The sequence below is a fragment of the Poecilia reticulata genome, linkage group LG3 (genome assembly GCF_000633615.1).
Source record: "Poecilia reticulata strain Guanapo linkage group LG3, Guppy_female_1.0+MT, whole genome shotgun sequence".
Taxonomy (NCBI): Eukaryota; Metazoa; Chordata; class Actinopteri; order Cyprinodontiformes; family Poeciliidae; genus Poecilia; species Poecilia reticulata.
The window spans coordinates 27,649,502-27,667,609 of NC_024333.1; the positions used below are offsets into that span (position 1 = coordinate 27,649,502).

The following is an 18,108-nucleotide window of genomic DNA, read 5'->3' on the forward strand; positions in this document are numbered from 1 at the left end:
CAGCACACCAGCAGACACGTTGAAGTGTAAAAAAGGTCAACACAAATGTCCAATTCTGTTTCCTTGCAGCTATGAACAATATTTCACCACACACACCTACACACACACACACACCACACTACACACATGCACACACACAAACCCACTTTTTTGCTACTCTGTTTTCTTCAATGGGAAACTGTGAGAAAGCAGGTGTTCATACAAGTTCTGACAGGAACCTTTTCTGAGAAACGAACATAAGAGGAGGGTTAAGTTATAATAAGGGGAAATGTTTAGTTATTAGTAAAATAATTTGTCAATGGAAGAAGAATTTTTTTCAAGTTTCTTTAGAACGATGAGATGTTAAAATTCCTCTGTATGCAGGTGACAATGCAGATAAGTGTCTGTCCTGTGATTGGACAAATCAGTGTCTGTCCTGTGATTGGTGGCTTTCTTTCCCACAGGAAGTTGTGAACAGAGTTTAAAAGCTGCTGCAGGACTGCAGACATTCACAGGAAGCTGGACCAGCAATGGCTCTGCTGAAGGTTCTGCTGCTGCTGCTGGGGCTGGGTGAGTCGGAAACACTGGAGACACTGGGGACACTTGTGACACTTCCACTGGTTCCAGGAAGGCTGCTGCTCTCTGTGACTCTCAAACTTCCCTCTGATTCTGTTTCAGACTGAAACTCCTTTGCATATAAACTGTGATGCTTTTTAATCTTTTACTGTTTATCCTCTTTCTGTTCCTGCAGCCAAGTTTGCATCTGATTTATGAGTAAAGTCCTTCTTTTTCTTCTTCAGGTGTTTCAGTGAACTCAGGTGTTTCTATGCAAAAGAGAATGATTGGAGGTAAAAACTGTGATGACAGGGATCATCTTCATTATGTTCGGCTGGAGAGCAGCAGGTCTAGTAATGAAAGGATCCGCTGTGGAGGATCTCTGATCCATCCTCAGTGGATCCTGACTGCAGCTCACTGCTGGAAGTCAGGGCCAGGATGGTAGGAAAGAGACAAGAAGACAGTTTTATCTGCAGACAATCAGGTTTTCTGTCTGTTCAGTATAATCTAAACCTTTTCTTCAGGACTAACACAGCAGTGTTAAAAGTTCATCCACGGACTGCTGGGCAGCAGATTCAGGTAATCCAACAAGATGGTCTGATTTATACGCGCTTCGGCCGGCAGCATGACATCATGTTGCTGAAGCTTTGGAGACCAGTAAGAAATGTCCAACCTGCCCAGCTGCCAGACTGCAGGCGTCGTCTTAGAAAGTAAGTCTTTCTCTGATCATAACATGACTTCAGGTTTTCTGTCTTCACTCCTCCAGTCCTGCTGCCTCTGCTTCAGCCAGTCAGGTAATCAGGCTACCAGCAGAACCAGAACCTGTTTAGCTCAGGTGTGTTGGACCAGAGACACATGTCACTGAGGACTGGAGGTGGACACTCCTGTGTCAGTGGATGAAGTCCTTCATGGATTTATTTTCTGTTCTTTCATTGTTCTTCATAACAATTAATTTTCTTCTTTGTTATCTTGTATTTTTACATTTTATTTTTATTGTGTTTTAGAGGCGATGTTGTTCAGCTGGCAGGAGAGGGAGCAACGACGACCGGCCCCAATAATAAGCGATGTGAGAGAAATATTGAAGTTATGAGAATAAAATCTTTTTTTATGTCTCTATAGAGAAGTTTGAGTGAAGAACATGTTTATGATTCTCATGTTTCTCTACAGTGATTGGTGCTCCTATTCCAGCACATCTTCAGTGTGTCAACATGAAAGTTCATCAGGTTTCAGACATCCTGCCGGCACGTGGGCATTTATTCTCTGCTGGAGCAAACAACAAGGATATTTGCCATGTAAGCTTGTTTCTTCAATATCTCTGCAGTGATTAGAAGATTTTTCAGTTTTACAAGATAAATAAATATATTGATATACATTTTTTCTACAGGGCGACGATGGTGGAGCAGCGATGCACAACGGCATGATTTATGGAGTAATTTGTACTGGTGGAGCAAACTATGCATGTTGGAGACGTGTTGCATTAATGGATGTGTGTGAATACTTGGGGTGGATAAAACAAAAAACTGGACTTGAATAAAACAAACTATCATGAAATAAAATTTTCAAATTTCCTCTCACATGTAATTTTATAATTGTATTTTTATCAGTTTCATCCACATGTTTGTAGTATTAGAATATATTAATAGTTTTGTTTTTTCCCACCTGATCTTCACCTCCCTAATGGAGCTTTCTCTTCACCTCAGAAATGAAAAATAAATCAATAAATGCATGAAAAAGAAACATTTTCTGGCTGATTGTCTTTACATTTATGGTTCAGTTTGTTCAGTTGATATTTTCCCTGAATTGAGTCTTAAAACATGAGTTTTAAATCAAAAAGAAGCAACAGAAGTAATTTATTTATTCAGTTTTTGTCTTTAGTTTTCATCAGAAATGAACATACAGCATCTAAACTCTCCAGCTCTGGAGTTACTATTCCTGATTTAGTTCTAGAGAACTTTAAACTCCACGACCAAAGAGCTGTGCACAAAAATAATGAAACAGAAGTCACATAATACAACTATTAACAGATCATAAAATCCTAATAACTTAAAAATAATAGTAATGATAATAATAAAATTTTTAATAAAGATGCTGTTGTGGACATTTTCTTTTAACAGGGTGAGGGATAACTGTTTCAAGAACCAGAAAATGAATATATTCTTAATTTAATCTCTCTCTATATTTAATTAAGTCTCTGCTCACTGATCACAGTCAGGAGAAAGATTGTTGTTTTGTAATTATGTTATTTAATTGGGATTATGCCACGACAGTGGCAGGAGTTCACCCCACAGTCGGTGGGATGTTGGGGACTGAACTAACAAACCACCACAACTGGTGGCTTACCACATGCTTTAATCCTTCGCCACCACCAGGAGGACTAAAGACTGTTACATTTTCACACTTTTTAACTCACCACTGTCCACTTCTGCTCTGGCACATTTTGCGTCACTGACAAGTTTCACAAACGATATTTTAGTGAAAGAGCCAGCAAAAGCTTACAGCACCTGGTATTCCCAGGATGTCTTTCATTCAAGTAGTAATCAGGCCCGAATCTGCTTAGCTTCCGAGACCAGATGAAATTAGACATGGTCACCAGGCCGTAAACAAAGAACTAACAGCGACACAAACACTTTATCTGTCATGAAGCAGTGCTAGAAAGTTGCTACATTAAATGTCTGTGTTTTTTTATCCTCTTAATCACATAATCATAGGCTCAAATCTGAGTGTAACCTGAATAAAGTCAGATTACATTTGACTTTATTCTCATTAAATCAAGGTTCTAGAAGTTGCTTCACAGGAATCATCTCATGTGCATATGAAGATAATAGAACGATGGAAAAGAACTATCAATAGTGAATGATCATTCATCTGTTCTTAATTTTTTCCACAAAAATTGAATAAATTAAATAAACCTATTACTACTACTACTTTTGGTATGAAACCAGTCCAGTTCATAAGAGGTGGAGAAAATATGATTTGTATCTGTAAGAAATGAAGCCATCCATAGAACTTCACCTGCTTATAACACAAACGGGTAGTAAAACAAGGGAAATAAATATGTCAGCACTGTCCCTGCACACTCTATCAAGCTGCAAGCAGCTGTGCATGGAGTTGAGTAATACAAACCACTGCATGTTTTCTCAAGAACAGCCTGCAGACGTTTAAAACAAAAACCACATGTACAGCTCACTGATAACGAGTTGTTTATGTGTTAAAAATCATATTTTATGTATATGTGAGCTTGGTGGCTTTCTATAAACTTGGATGCTTTGAACACATTTGGTCTGGGATTTAATGTTAGGAAACTGTGAACTTCATTGAGTTTTTGAAGGCAGTTTGCTCATATTTAACTACAGTTAAAAATAGAAAAAAGCTCTGATGCTACATTGTGAAATATAAAAAGACTAATGTAAATAACATGTCATTCATAAAAGAAACTATGAATCGTGTGATTTAATAGATAGGAAATGTTACAAGAAATTCATGAGGAACACTGTTATGGAAAAGAAAATAACTATTAATCTGCTCACATACACACAGCTGCATGTTCACACAGGGCCGTGCAGAGACCTTTAGAGGGGCAGGAGCTCAAAGTTAAAGAAGGGGCACATTGAACAAGATCTTAAAACATCGTGCAACAACATTACAATCCATATTATTCAAGAATCTAATATATAATTGCATCATTCTGTATCACTGTCATCATGTGGGGACAAAGCAAAGCAAATGTAGTCTATGTTTCTCTGATAGGTTTAATTTTGCTATTTCTGCTGCTGATATCCTGGAGGGCTGAGCTGATATGAGACTGTAGCTGTTAAACAGACCAGAGGAGAGAAGATTAGAATTGTAAGGTTCAGATATCTAGATGAGGAAATCTCAGTAGTTGCTGGTAGGGGCTATTTAGGGCCCTTATAAATGCTTGAATTGTAACACAGACCATAAATCTAAAACTTTAACATTCTTTTATTGAGAATGACAGAGCTATTAAATTGTATTTAATAAATTCAGCAAAGAAAAACTAAAAATGATAATAATAATAATAAAAAAAATTAGGATTTAATTAGGAAGTTTACTTTGTAAAATGCAGAGAATCATTTTGATATTTTTATTGTTGTGTTACCATGGCTACAATATGGTGTAATCTTTGTGACTGAGCTGGGTTTGTTAACAAATACACGAGAGCAAATAATAACCAATAAACAGTGATTGATTTTAAATTTGGCCAATTAATCTGAGCTCTAAATCTAAATCTATATTTAAACAGTTAGTGTTAGTGATGCTGATGTTCTTAATATTAATCAGAGAGCCTAAATTATGATTCTGACTAGGGCCCCATATTACCTTGGACCGGCCCTGAATGTACCTGGAATCCCCCCGATGCCAGTCTGCCGATGCTTTTGGGACATCTTGAAATAATTAATTGTGRGATGTTTGGCTTTATGTTGCAGTTCAAATTATTGCTACAGTATTGTTGTGGCCATTTATGTTAAATTTTGTGAATTATAATTTATACTAATTTCGTTTTCTTCTTTGGGTAGCTAGAATATATATAAGTTAGTTTAGAACCAAAATCTGTAATTAGTTTTTTTTATAATTGTAATTGTTTAGATTACTTTGGTAAACTGTTAGACCCTCTCATTAATTTGAGTAATTAAGAACACAGTGGGTGCTTGGTGCAGGTTCATTGTTTGGGCCAACATCCGGTGTGATGACAGGAGATTTTGTAAAATGACTTCTTTGACCACTTTTTGAACTTGAAATGTCAGATTAAGCTAACTTTAGTTTTCAACTAAGTTGTAAGAATTTTTTTGTAATTACTTGTCTATTTTTACAAGAAATAAAGAATATACTTTTTCAAACAATCAAGAATCAAACCACCTGTTACCACCCACAGCCTTTGTTGGAAATGTTTGGTTTTGGAACAAAGAAGGCTGCGACAAGTATTTTCACTAATGTTTATGTGATATTGTGATATTTTGTGAGCTCCAAATGCAGTGGGCTGAGTCTTCCTTTATCAGTTGAGGTTCTGCAGTAACCTCTATTCACAGTCGTGAACTTCCAGCCCAGATCCTGTCAGCAGCGGCTTTAAACCACCTGGTAGAAACGTTTAAGGTGAAGCAGAGAGTGAACAGTGAGCAGGTGGTACCGGGGCATGGAGCTGCACCATGGTGACAATCGAGGTCTTGTTTCTTTATATCAGACTATTTGATATCTGATATAAAGTCAGACATTCTTTATATCTGTTGGTGGGACCGACTCAGGCTGCTCGTAGGGAACCGGGCATTTAGTCCAGCACTTGGCAGCCTCATAAAGTTAAAGTCAGAAGTTTTCTCTGCAGCCGAACCATTTCTGTGTTTAGGGGCAAAGAGGGTTTTTTCCCAATATTATCAGGACAATTACAACAAATAAATAGAAACTGTTTTTTTAACTTCTTCATCAAACTTATGTTTTTATTTACAAGTGGGAACAATATTCTTGCCCATAATTTGACAGATGTTGCAGATCCGTCCCCCTCCTCCTCACCAGGGGTCTGGTGTCTAAACAACCTAAGTCATCAGACTTAGGTTAGATGGAGGGCAGCCAGACTAATTTATTTTGGTAAACTATTATATTTAGCAAAATATTCTTGTTGAGGAGCAGAAGCAGGCCTCCTGATACACATTTTTAAAAAAAACTCAAAAAGGGTAATAGTGGCATTAAGAATAAAAAGGGCTCAAACCAGCAGATGTCACCCTGTTTGTTTTCAACGTTACCTGTAAAATCTTAAGTAAAAATAATTTTTTATGTCAACTTATCTAATCATTATTATTTAAAAAATCTTATTGTGGTATTTGTCAAAATCAATGTATTCAATGCTTGTATTGTCCCACATGTGTAACAGTTCAAATTTTCCCCCTTTTTAATAAAAACAATAACACCAGAAGTTTTGTTACTTTTTCTACCTTTTTTTAAAAAAAAAGATTTTCTGTTTAATCAAGGATCTATGCAAATATAAGACCACTCTGTAACATTCCATACATTTATTACTATTTCTACGTAGTTTCAAAATAAGAAAAGTATCACAACATCTCTTTGCATTAAAGTGGTGTCAAATTTACACAGCGCTTCTTCAAACCCCTCAAAGACTCCCACAATAAAATCAGTCAATCCCAATCACACACAGTTATTCACATTCTCTAACAAAGACAGTGGAACATAACCCCGCTTCAGGCTGACCACAACTGGTTGGGGCTGTTAATTGATCACTCAAATTTGTCTTATGTAAAGTTTTAAATATAAAACTTTGTTTCTCCCACTACATGTCGGCTGCTACATGTTGGCTTGTGTTCTTGATCAGCTCATGTGAGATCATAAGTGCCAATTTTGCAATCAGTGGCTGGGATTGTGGTTGGTTTTTGGGTGCTACATCTGCATTTCTGCAGCGTTGCTTTGCTGGCTAGTGATGGGTAGATGAGGCGTCATGTAGCGTTTTGACCCATAGCAAAACTGTATTGATACTGTTTCCCTGAATACTGACACAGGCTGGACATTAAACATCACTACAAGCAACATAGTTGACAGACTGATTTGATGACCTAGTCTATACAATAAGATTTGTCATTGTATATTATATATTATTTATATGTTTTACCTTAAACTAAAAACACAAATCCAGCAGTATAACATCCAACAAAAAACATTTGATTCATAGTATATTCTCATTCACTATCCACCTATACAACCACCACAAAACAAGCAAACACACCAAAACACAAATCTCCTCTGCATCCACCTTCCTTATTTCAGACAGAGTGCTCCACCAGAGCTCAGTCTCTGACACACAGACTGAATCCCTGCATGTCAGTCAGCAACATTACACACACATACACAGGCCAGGGACACACACACAAACTGATCAATGTCACATTCAGACCACAACGGGGTCAACAGCCCTCATAAGACCACTTATAAGGACCCATACTCAGAATATGCATAATAGGGCCAACTTCCCTCAACAGAACACTCAAAAGAAATAAACTAAAAATGATGTCAAATTCCCTTGTACCGATTTTCCTTTATTTTCCATCATTTAAGTGCTCCCCAAGAACTCTATAAAACAGAGAGACCTTTTAGAATGGTCTTACTTTAAAATTACCCTTGTAGCAGAAAGACACTTCGTCAAGTTCATTGGTTATGTAGGCAGCAAAACCCAGATGCACCTTCTCCCGTTTACTCCATTAAATTCTTAATCCACCATAAACTACACTGTACTCTTCAATTTAGGAACAGAACACCACAGACACCAGCCCTCTCAAATTATTTGCATTCAATTAAACAAATACAATTTTCTATTTACCTTTCCTTTTGTTTCTGTTGGTCGACCAAGAGTTCGGTATCTGGTGTGCTCTGTTCAATTTTCAAATCACTAACTTTCATACATCCTTGTTGGGCCTCCATTTCTAGAGAATTATCCTTTCTCTATTCTAAATTCATGATGTCTGAGTTTGAAGAAGAGTCAGTGAGTTGAATTCATGAATTCTATTTATTAATACCAAAATACAACTGGTCCATTTCTAATCCTACCTAAAAGAACTAAAAGGACAAAATGGCATCCAAGAACAGTTTGTGATCCCCTTTGTTGGCCTATATCTAAGCCACACCATAAAGAAAGCATTCCCTGGTGTAACACATACTCTAATCTTTGCTTTGAGGGGGTTTCCTAACATGTCATTTCCTTCAGGTTAGCTTTGCAACGAGCTAAAAGAGAGAGAAGAAAAACATAATTATTTATTTTCAATAGAGGCCAGCATAGAAGCAAACATGGAGGTTGGCTCTCCCACAGTTTGAAAACAATCTGTAGAGGGTCATTTTCACAGCTCATCAATAAACACAAAGATTCTAGTTTCAGTAGCAAAGGCATATGTAAATTCTTGTAGATTTTACACCAAACAGTTTTATCTTAGAAAACTCCCTCCCCATCAACTTGAAAACAAGAATGGGTTTCCCTTTCTTCAGAAAATCAGTTTTATTTAATCATTTTTACAATCAAGTTTTCCCTTGAGCAAAACTCTTTGCAAGCTTGTGCACTGCAAAAACAGAAAATTTACCATTTATCTTTAGTCTATTTTCAAGTGCAAATCTCTCAGTTCACTTGAGATAAGGTAGAACTAACTTGCAAGTAACTTCAATTAATAATATCCAATATAGGAGATGCTTGTTTTGAGTAAATTCCAGAATATTGACTCAAATCAAGAAAAAGTTATTGTTTCATTTGCTAATTATTAAAGTTATAAGAGGGGGAAATGTTTTGTTATAAGTGAAATAATCTGTTAATGGAACTACAACTTTTTCAAGATTCTTTAGAACAATGAGATGTTAAAGTTCCTCTGTATGCAGATGACAGAGCAGATAAGTGTCTGTCCTGTGATTGGACAGATCAGTGTCTGTCCTGTGATTGGACAGATCAGTGTCTGTCCTGTGATTGGACAGATCAGTGTCTGTCCTGTGATTGGTGGCTTTCTTTCCMGCAGGAAGTTGTGAACAGAGTTTAAAAGCTGCTGCAGGACTGCAGACATTCACAGVAAGCTGGACCAGCAATGGCTCTGCTGAAGGTTCTGCTGCTGCTGCTGGGRCTGGGTGAGTCGGAAACACTGGACACACTGGGGACACTGGAGACACTTCCACTGGTTCCAGGGAGGCCGCTGCTCTCTGTGACTCTCAAACTTCCCTCTGATTCTGTTTCAGAATGAAACTTCTTTGCATATAAACTGTGATGCTTTTTGTTCTTTAATTGCTTATTCTCTTTCTGTTCCTGCAGCCATGTTTGCACTTGATTTCTGAGTAAAGTCCTCCTTTTTCTTCTTCAGGTGTTTCATTGAATTCGGGTGTTTCTCTGCAGAAGAGAATCATTGGAGGTCAAAACTGTGATGACAGGGATCATCTTTATTATGTTCGGCTGGACAGCAACAATGGTACTCATAGGATCCGCTGTGGAGGATCTCTGATCCACCGTCAGTGGATATTGACTACAGCTCATTGCTGGAAGCCAGGATGGTAGGAAAGCGACATGAAGACAGTTTTAACTGTGGATGATCAAGTTTTCTGACTGTTCATTATAATTTAACCTTTTCTTCAGGACTATGGCAGCAGTGTTAAAAGTTCATCCACGGACTGCTGGGGAGCAGAGGCAAGAAATCCGACGAGCTCCTGAGATTTATGCGCTCTTCGGCAAGCAGCATGACATCATGATGCTGAAGCTTGAGACACCAGTATCAGGTGTCCCACTTGCTCAGCTACCAGACTGCAGGCGTCGTCTTAGAAGGTAAGTCTTTCTCTGATCATAATATGACTTCAGGTTTTCTGTCCTGCTCCTCCAGTCCTGCTGCCTCTGCTTCAGCACACTTGAATCAGGTAATCAGGCCACCAGCAGAACCAGAACCAGTTTAGCTCAGGTGTGTTGGACCAGAGACACATGTAAAGGATGCAGGACACAATCACTCAGGACTGGAGGTGGACACTCCTGTGTCAGTGGATGAAGTCCTTCATGGATTCATTTTATGTTCTTGTTCTTGTTTTTCATAACAATTAATTTTCTACATTGTTAAATTGTATTTTTACATTTTATTCTTATTGTGTTTTAGAGGTGATGTTGTTCAGCTGGCTGGAGAGGGAGCAACGACAACCCACCCCAATAATCAGCGATGTGAGAGAAATATTGAAGTTATGAGAATAAAATCTTTTATTTCTGTCTCTACAGAGAAGGTCAAGTGATGAACATGTTTATGATTCTCATGTTTCTCTACAGTGAGAATTTCTGCTATTCCAGCAAATCTTCAGTGTGTCAACATGGATGTTGTAAAGGTTTCACTCTTTGAGCCGAAACATGGGCATTATTTCCGTATTTCAGCACCAAACAAGGATATATGCTATGTAAGTTTGTTTCTTCAATATCGCTCCACTATGATTAGAAGACTTTTCTGTTTTACAGCATAAATAAGAATACTGACATAAATTTTTCTACAGGGCGATGATGGTGGAGCAGCGATGTACGACGGCATGATTTATGGTGTGATTTCTATTGTCAGAGAAGATGTATGTCGGAGTCCAGTTGCAATCATGGATGTGTGTGAATACCTGGGGTGGATAAAACATAAACTATCATGAAATAAAATTCTCATCAAATTTCCTCTCGCATATAATTTTATAATTGTATCTTCATCAGTTTAATCCACGTTTGTAGAATTAGAATAAATTAATTGTTTTGTTTTTTTCTCACCTGATCTTCACCTCCCTAATGGAGCTTTCTCTTCACCTCAGAAATGAAAAATAAATCAATAAATGCATGAAAAGAAAAAAATTTCCTGGCTGATTGTCTTTACATTCATGGTTTAGTTTGTTCAGTTGATATTTTCCCTGAACTGAGTCTACAAACATGACATGAGTTTTAAATAACAAAAGGAACACCAGAAGTAATTTATTTATTCAGCTTTTGTCTTTATTTTACATCAGAAATGAACATACAGCATCTAAACTCTGCAGCTCTGGAGTTGCTATTCCTGATTTAGTTCTAGAGAACTTTAAACTGCAACACGACCAAAGCTGTGCGCAAAAATAATGAAACAGAAGTCACATAATGCAACTATTAACAAATCATAAAATCCTAAAAATTTAAATATAATAGAAAAAACATCACATTATTAATAAAGGTACAGAGAAATAAAAAGTGAAATATCCATCTATCCTTTTTCTTTCGCTTGTCCGGGTTCGGGTCGCGGGGCCAGCAGCTTAGGAACGGAGGCCCAGACTTCTCTCTCCCCAGCCACTCGTTCCAGCTCCTCCGAGGGAATCCAAGGCGTTCCCAGGCCAGCTGGGAAACACAGTCCCTAAAAAAGATTAATTAAAAACATCTTAAAAAGTCAAAATCTGGAATGAAACAAGTTTTAAGAAAATATTTAAAAACAGGTAAAATAATTACCTAAAAATATTTTAAAGTTATTTTATAAATTAAACTAAGAATATCTTTTTTCTGAATAAATCAAACAGCTGTTTGTTATAATCAGTAATAATATCCACTGTCACATAACTAGAAAATAAATGTCTGTTGTGTCATCAGATTGTAACTCATGTGTTTATTTCTGGTTATTAGTGAAGAAAATAATGGATTTCCAATAAAATATTAAACATATTTTTAATTTTGCAAGCTGTTAAACTCGTCATTAAAGAAAACAAAATTAAAATGTGCATTAGATAGTTCATGTAGAAAACAATAATATCTGCATGGATGTGTTGGATTTACGGGCTGCACAGTGGCGCAGCTGTTGTCTAAATAATTAGCTAGCAAGCTAAATATTATTTGCTAACTAAATATTTAGGTTTGAGATAAATAATTAGTTTGTAAACTTAATAGTAATGTAGTTGTTAACTAAATATTTTTATGGCAAGCATTAATGTTCAACAAGTTGTCAAGATCTGTCATTGTTTTGTATTTATTTGTAATTTCTTTGGAAAACATTTGGGTGTCTGATCAGTTTCTCTCAGCATTCCCTTATTGTTATTGTTATTGTCTTTGTATCAGGAATTTTAATCTGATGTTCACTGACATGAAGAGCTGTTTGAGAGGAACCATTTATTCTGAATTAGTTCTGATTCACTTTTGCAGGTTTCCTAGATTTCCGGTTTGTAAATGCTCCATTTGTTGTGCAATCGTGAACAATGAACCAAAAACTCAGAGGAAATGGAAAGCCAAAAATCCCTAAAGTCTGAATAACTTCTTCACATTAAGTTGCAGATTATTGTAGCTTAAAGACTGAAAACATTGGCTGACAAAACGTTCTTTGATGAATATTAGATGCACTTTTAGATCTAAATAACAGAAACAATGGGAAACAGTCTTAATTTTGTTTTAAATAAAATGTTTACAAAAAAATGTGAGAAAATGTGATAATGTGTTTGTTGTACACAACTGTTTATCTGTTTCAGGAAGCGGTTCATGTGAAGATAAAATGAGAGAAGAAACCAGCTTCTTGGTGGATTGAAAATGGTCGCCTTTTCCACTCTACTGCTATTTAGTGCATATATCTGAAGACTAGGGTTGAACTAATTTTGAACTAACTAATTTCTGATGGGTATTTAGAGGGGAGGTTCAGGTTCATTATTGTCATTCAACCATGTTTCCGTCAGAAATAAAACATCAATATTATGCTCAGTGATGAAATCATTAATTAATAGAGCTTTAACACAGAGAGATCTGGGATTTAAAAGAGCCAGTTTAAGTGACTTTTAACATAAAATTTACATAAATGGCCACAACAATACTGTAGCATTAATTTGAACCACAACACAATGCCAAACATGTCACAATTAAATAAATCAAGGTCTAAGAACATCAGCATTACTAACTGTGTTTATAGATTTAGTGAAGTCTGTCATAGGGAGGTTAATTGGCTGAGTTTAAAATCAATCACTGATTATTGGTTATTATTTGCTCTCATGTATTTGTGAACAAACCCAGCTCAAACACAAAGATTACACCATATTGTAGCCATGGTAACACAACAATCAAACTATCAAGATGATTGTTTGCATTTTACAAGATAAACGTCATAATTAAATCCTAAATGTACTTTTTTCTTTTTTCTTTGCTGAATGCAAAATAAAATTTAATAGCTCTGTCATTCTCAATGAATGAACATTCAAGTTTTAGAAATATAGTCTGTGTTACAATTCAAGTATTTATAAAGGCCCAGAATGGACCATATGTCAGCAACTACTGATATTTATTTACCCTGTTATCTGAACCTTACAATTCTAGATCTCAGAGGTGCCAACATAGAAAAATGACATAGAGTTAACTCCTTTGAGCTTTTCTGATCTTTAAAGCAGTCTGCAGCCAAGTTGTTATAGAGGATAAACAGTCAGATATTATCAGGGTTTATTTAATAAAATAGCAGCAAATTAGCTTATTTCATAACTTCATAACCAGTAATCTTCTCTCCTCTGGTCTGTTTAACAGCTAGAGTCTCATATCAGCTCAGCCCTCCAGAATATCAGCTGCAGAAACAGCAACATTAAACCTATCAGGGAAACATAGACTACATTTGCTTTGCTTTGTCCCCACATGATGACAATCATACAGCATGATCCAATTATATATTAGATTCTTGACTAATATGGATTGTTATGTTGTTGCACGACATTTTAAGATCTTGTTCAATGTGCCCCTCTTTAACTTTGAGCCCCTGCCCCTCCAAAGGTCTCTGCACGGCCCTGTGTGAACGTGCAGCTGTGTGCATGTGAGCAGAGAAAACAGAAAAGACAAATACAGAGTCCTTCTGTCCATAACAAAGTGTTCCTTATGAGTTTCTTGTAACATGTTTTGTATATAAAATCACAAGATTCATAGTTTCTTTTACGAAGGACATTTTAGTTACATTAGTCATTTTGTTTTTCACAATGTGGCATCAGGGTTTTTTTCTATTTTTAATATTCATGTTTGTCCTTAACTTGAACTTTKTTAGCACATTAGCTCCACTTTAAACCAAACTAACTTTTAGCCACATAAAACAGATGTTTTTTTTTTTTTTTTCTTTATTAGCAGATTAATATGTAATCATGTCATATAAACAGACATACAGACTGTTACTCGCCGGTTCATCTTGTTACTCCAGGCCACTGTTCCTCTTCCCTTGTCCCTGGTTTCTTCTTGGTCTCTCTGTGTCTCTGGTTTGGGTTTATTTTTGTTTTTGTAAATTTGATTTGTTTTTTTTTTATCACATTGATTTAGATTTGAACTGCTTTATATTTGATACATTTTCCCTTTTCTTTGACATGTGAATTTAATTTTTTATTTCTCAGTTCCTGGTGACTCAGAGCCATCTGCACCCTCCCAGCCTGGATTGAGTGGAAGACTTGGCCTCGCTTCTGCTGCAACTGGCAGTCAACACTGACCCTCACCTGGGGCCAGCCGACTATAGATTTGCTGTAAACAACCTTCTTCATCTGTGAAGAGAAAAGTCCTGAGTCAAATGAGGTGGCTGTTAATGTCAATTAAACATTTGGAAGTGAGGCCAACACAGACTGCATGGTTTCGTTCACTTCCACTGCTGCAGCAGCTAAAACCACAGACAAGTCATGGTTAAATAACATGGCACAAAATCGATGTTATTTTTACTGGTATCAGTGTTACAGATGCTGATTTTTCTGTAAACAGGATAGAACAATTAGGAGTGATGAGGCAGAACCAAATATGTGCTTCACAAATCCTCCTGGAATCTCTTTCTTGAACAGGTGGACGCCATCGATGTCGAGGCCTACAGGTTTCTTCAACTCAGCGATGATAGAATCCAGAGGCGCTGCCTGGAATCTTGGGCTCCCTGACAAAAAATTTGATTGGGCCCCCTGCGCAGCTGCTGTTACAATTTGAATCTATTTGACCCATAAAAAGTGGCACAATTTTGAAGGCTTGCAACTGACTTGCTTTCTTTGGTTCAAAACTAATAATTAGCACAATATTTACTGCTCATGAATTTAACATCCAACAGTCCACATCCATGCAAGTAGGTTGCTTAAATTTTTTCTATTAGGTTAGATTATGAAAATGTCTCTCCATGAGTCAAAAGCAACGTGCAACTACACATAAAGCAATCCAGACTTCTAAAAATGATATGTAGTTGCATTTTATTCAAGCTGCTGTACCAACATTTTTTCAGGTCAATGTTTTTTAAAATAAAACTTTCACAAAAACTGCAGGTGTGTTTCTGTGTCTGGTGAATGTTTGGTTCAAACAAGCTTGTTCTTCATTTGGTGAAGTTATTCATACTGGATAATGGATCCACAAGTTTTAATTTACAAGTAAGAATAGAAATACTTAATGATAAAATTATTCAAATTAAAGTACATTTATGTCTTTATGTACATTTATGTGGGATTAATCTTTGCTTTGAGATTAATCCCTGGAGATCGGCATCCTGAAATCTATTTTGATCAAAATCTTAATGGGTGTCTTAAGGAATCAGATGGTATTTGACAAAGATTTGTAGTTCTTTAAGTTTATAGCATTATTTATTTCCTGGGTCGGTAAAGTGATCCTAAAAAGCCACGTTCACAGAAACATCTGCATCTTCCAGCTGCTGCTTTCCCTTGAGAAAAAATATACCGACACAAGTTGGCATATTTTCCCGTCTTGTTTTACTACCTGTATGTGTCATTAGCAGGTGAAGTTATATTGTTGGCTTTACCATGGGATAAACGCAAAACTTGTCCCCTAACTTGTTTCTTGCAGAGGCAGATCATATTTTTTTTTACCTCTAAGAAGCCTCATAGTTTCTTTTACAAAGGACATTTTTGTTACTGACCTTTTGTTTTTCACGTTGTGACATCAGGGTTATTTTACAATTTTTTTTATATTAATGTATGTCCTTAACTTGAACTTTGTTAACATATTGGCTCCACTTTACACCAAACTACCTTTTAGCCACATAAAACTGTTTTTATTAGCAGATGAATATGTAATCACCTCTTTAATTAGTCAAATCTCAGACTGTTACTCGTCGGTTCGTCTTGTTACTCCAGGACACTGCTCCTCATCTCTTCTCCCTGGTTTCCTCTTGGTCTCTTCATGTCTCTGGTTTGAGTTTATTTTTGTTCCTTGGACTTTGTTTTTATTTAAGTTACATTTCTAATTTAATCTACAACAGAACTTTTACATCTCCTGCCTGCTGCATTTGGGTCCACACTTCAACCCCACATCATGATAGATGATGGTAATGAATTGGACTTCAAAGCCACTCTGTCCATCACGGTCAGCTTTGAATGAATATATGTAATGTAAACATTTAAATATAAATAAAAATAGTTTTTTGAAGAACCACAATAAAGTCTAACTTTGTTACAAAATAAAGTGGCAACAATGGACTTTTTTCTTTAAGTTAAGAACTAAAATATAAAAATGTTTTATAGCCAAAATATTTGTTGGACATGATGCATATTGTGCATCTATAGTCAGAGTAATGATGTCAAAATATTGCCACTGATGCATGACGTCCACTTTAGTGGACATGTAATCATTTGTAGTTTCTCCAAATACAAAGTTGTTATTTGGAAACTATATCAGTAGTTTTAGTCTTTGCTTCATGTCATAATATATTTTTTACCTGCAAGAGTTTCTACAGAAGGAGGGACGGGATATTCCTGAGTGGGTCGGCATGCTTTTCATCTGTCGGCCATATTGGATTTAACTGAATTTTTATGAACTTGCAGTGGATGGCCAGTAGTTAGCAGTGTATTGTATGATGCATTAGTGTCCAGTTCAGTGGTTTGTGTGCATTTTCAAAATAAAAAACCATATAAACACAAGGAAATTACTTTTGGATAGCTGGCCACTGCCCGCTATGCATAAAATGTGTTATTTATATAATGCATGGTCTGAGGGACTAAGAGGGCGGAGTTTCTCAGTCATGAAAGATATTTGGAGTCACAGTTGTGCAGAGGTTTGTGATAGATAGTTAAATCTATCTCAGTGCTATGTGTCCAAAACTGCTATCGTCATGTTTACAAACAGAAAGCTTTAGCGGGTTTAATGTTAAATATATTGGATAACATTTCTTGAGTGACGGGATTGTAGTGGAAGCTTAGGAGTTATGCTTAACTTAGCATTGGAACAATTTATACATGACAAAACCACAAGAATATCACATCCTTCATCTAAATATCCTACCGGTTTAAAATGAAAAGCTATACATGTATGCATTAATCCTTTTATTAGAACGTGTTACCGTTTAAAAATATTTTAAATAAAGAGGCGTTTATAAGAATGAATCAGTATCAGTCAGGGGAAACAGGTTTTTATTGGAATTAAATTAAAGACAATTACAGATCACCGCAACTCTTTTTTGCGCATTAATCCGTTGTATGACAGACTTTATTAAATGCAGCACAGCCACGTGTCCACCGAACTGCGCAGATCACTGAAATGATTGGATATGATTCACATATTACGCGGCTATTACACAGCTCCAATCTCACATAGTATCGCTACCAACATCTATGTATCAAGGTTATTGAACTAAAATATTTTAAATAATACAGACAAAAAGCCCACAAAACAGTGTATTTTGTCCTGATAAACCGCCAAATAATAACATTGCAGACAGCAAACTAAAGCCATTTATAAATATATTTACAAGCTGCCTGTCATGTAAGCTAAAAACATGAAGTAATACAGCAGCTTAATGAAAGCCAGGTATAAAATAAATTAAATAAAACTTACCGTAACAGGTAGGACGTCTTTAAAGGAAATCTGCTGAGTAAGCAGTATGTGACGAGGCATCGATATGCGCATTACCACAAGGTAGGACGGATTTACGGGTAGCACGGATAAACAGAACACCAGCAGACAAGTTGAAGTGTAAAAAAGGTCAACACAAATCTCCAATTCTATATGTTTCCTTGCAGCTATGAACCACATTTCACCACACACACCTACACAAACACCACACTACACACGTGCACACACACAAACCCACTTTTTTGCTACTCTGTTTTCTTCAATGGGAAACTGTGAGAAAGCAGGTGTTCATACAAGTTCTGACAGGAACCTTT

General features: G+C 36.4%; 1 protein-coding gene across 2 annotated transcripts; it reads left to right on the forward strand.

Annotated features, from left to right (window-relative positions):
- Window positions 1-441: 441 nt before the first annotated feature.
- Window positions 442-10,861, forward strand: LOC103462799 (snake venom serine protease serpentokallikrein-1-like). 2 transcript variants are annotated; one of them, XM_008405795.2, is made up of 6 exons: window positions 442-549; window positions 9,378-9,564; window positions 9,647-9,832; window positions 10,152-10,213; window positions 10,316-10,440; window positions 10,534-10,861. In XM_008405795.2, exons 1-6 carry the CDS (start codon window positions 510-512, stop codon window positions 10,672-10,674), a joined length of 741 nt encoding a protein of 246 aa, XP_008404017.1. In that variant the 5' UTR covers window positions 442-509; the 3' UTR covers window positions 10,675-10,861. The 2 variants fall into 2 exon arrangements, with proteins under 2 accessions (XP_008404017.1, XP_017159337.1); XM_017303848.1 differs by lacking the exons at window positions 9,378-9,564; window positions 9,647-9,832; window positions 10,152-10,213; window positions 10,316-10,440; window positions 10,534-10,861 and adding exons at window positions 780-975; window positions 1,059-1,244; window positions 1,539-1,600; window positions 1,702-1,826; window positions 1,919-2,275 and having other exon boundaries at window positions 445-549.
- The last annotated feature ends 7,247 nt before the right edge of the window (window positions 10,862-18,108 follow it).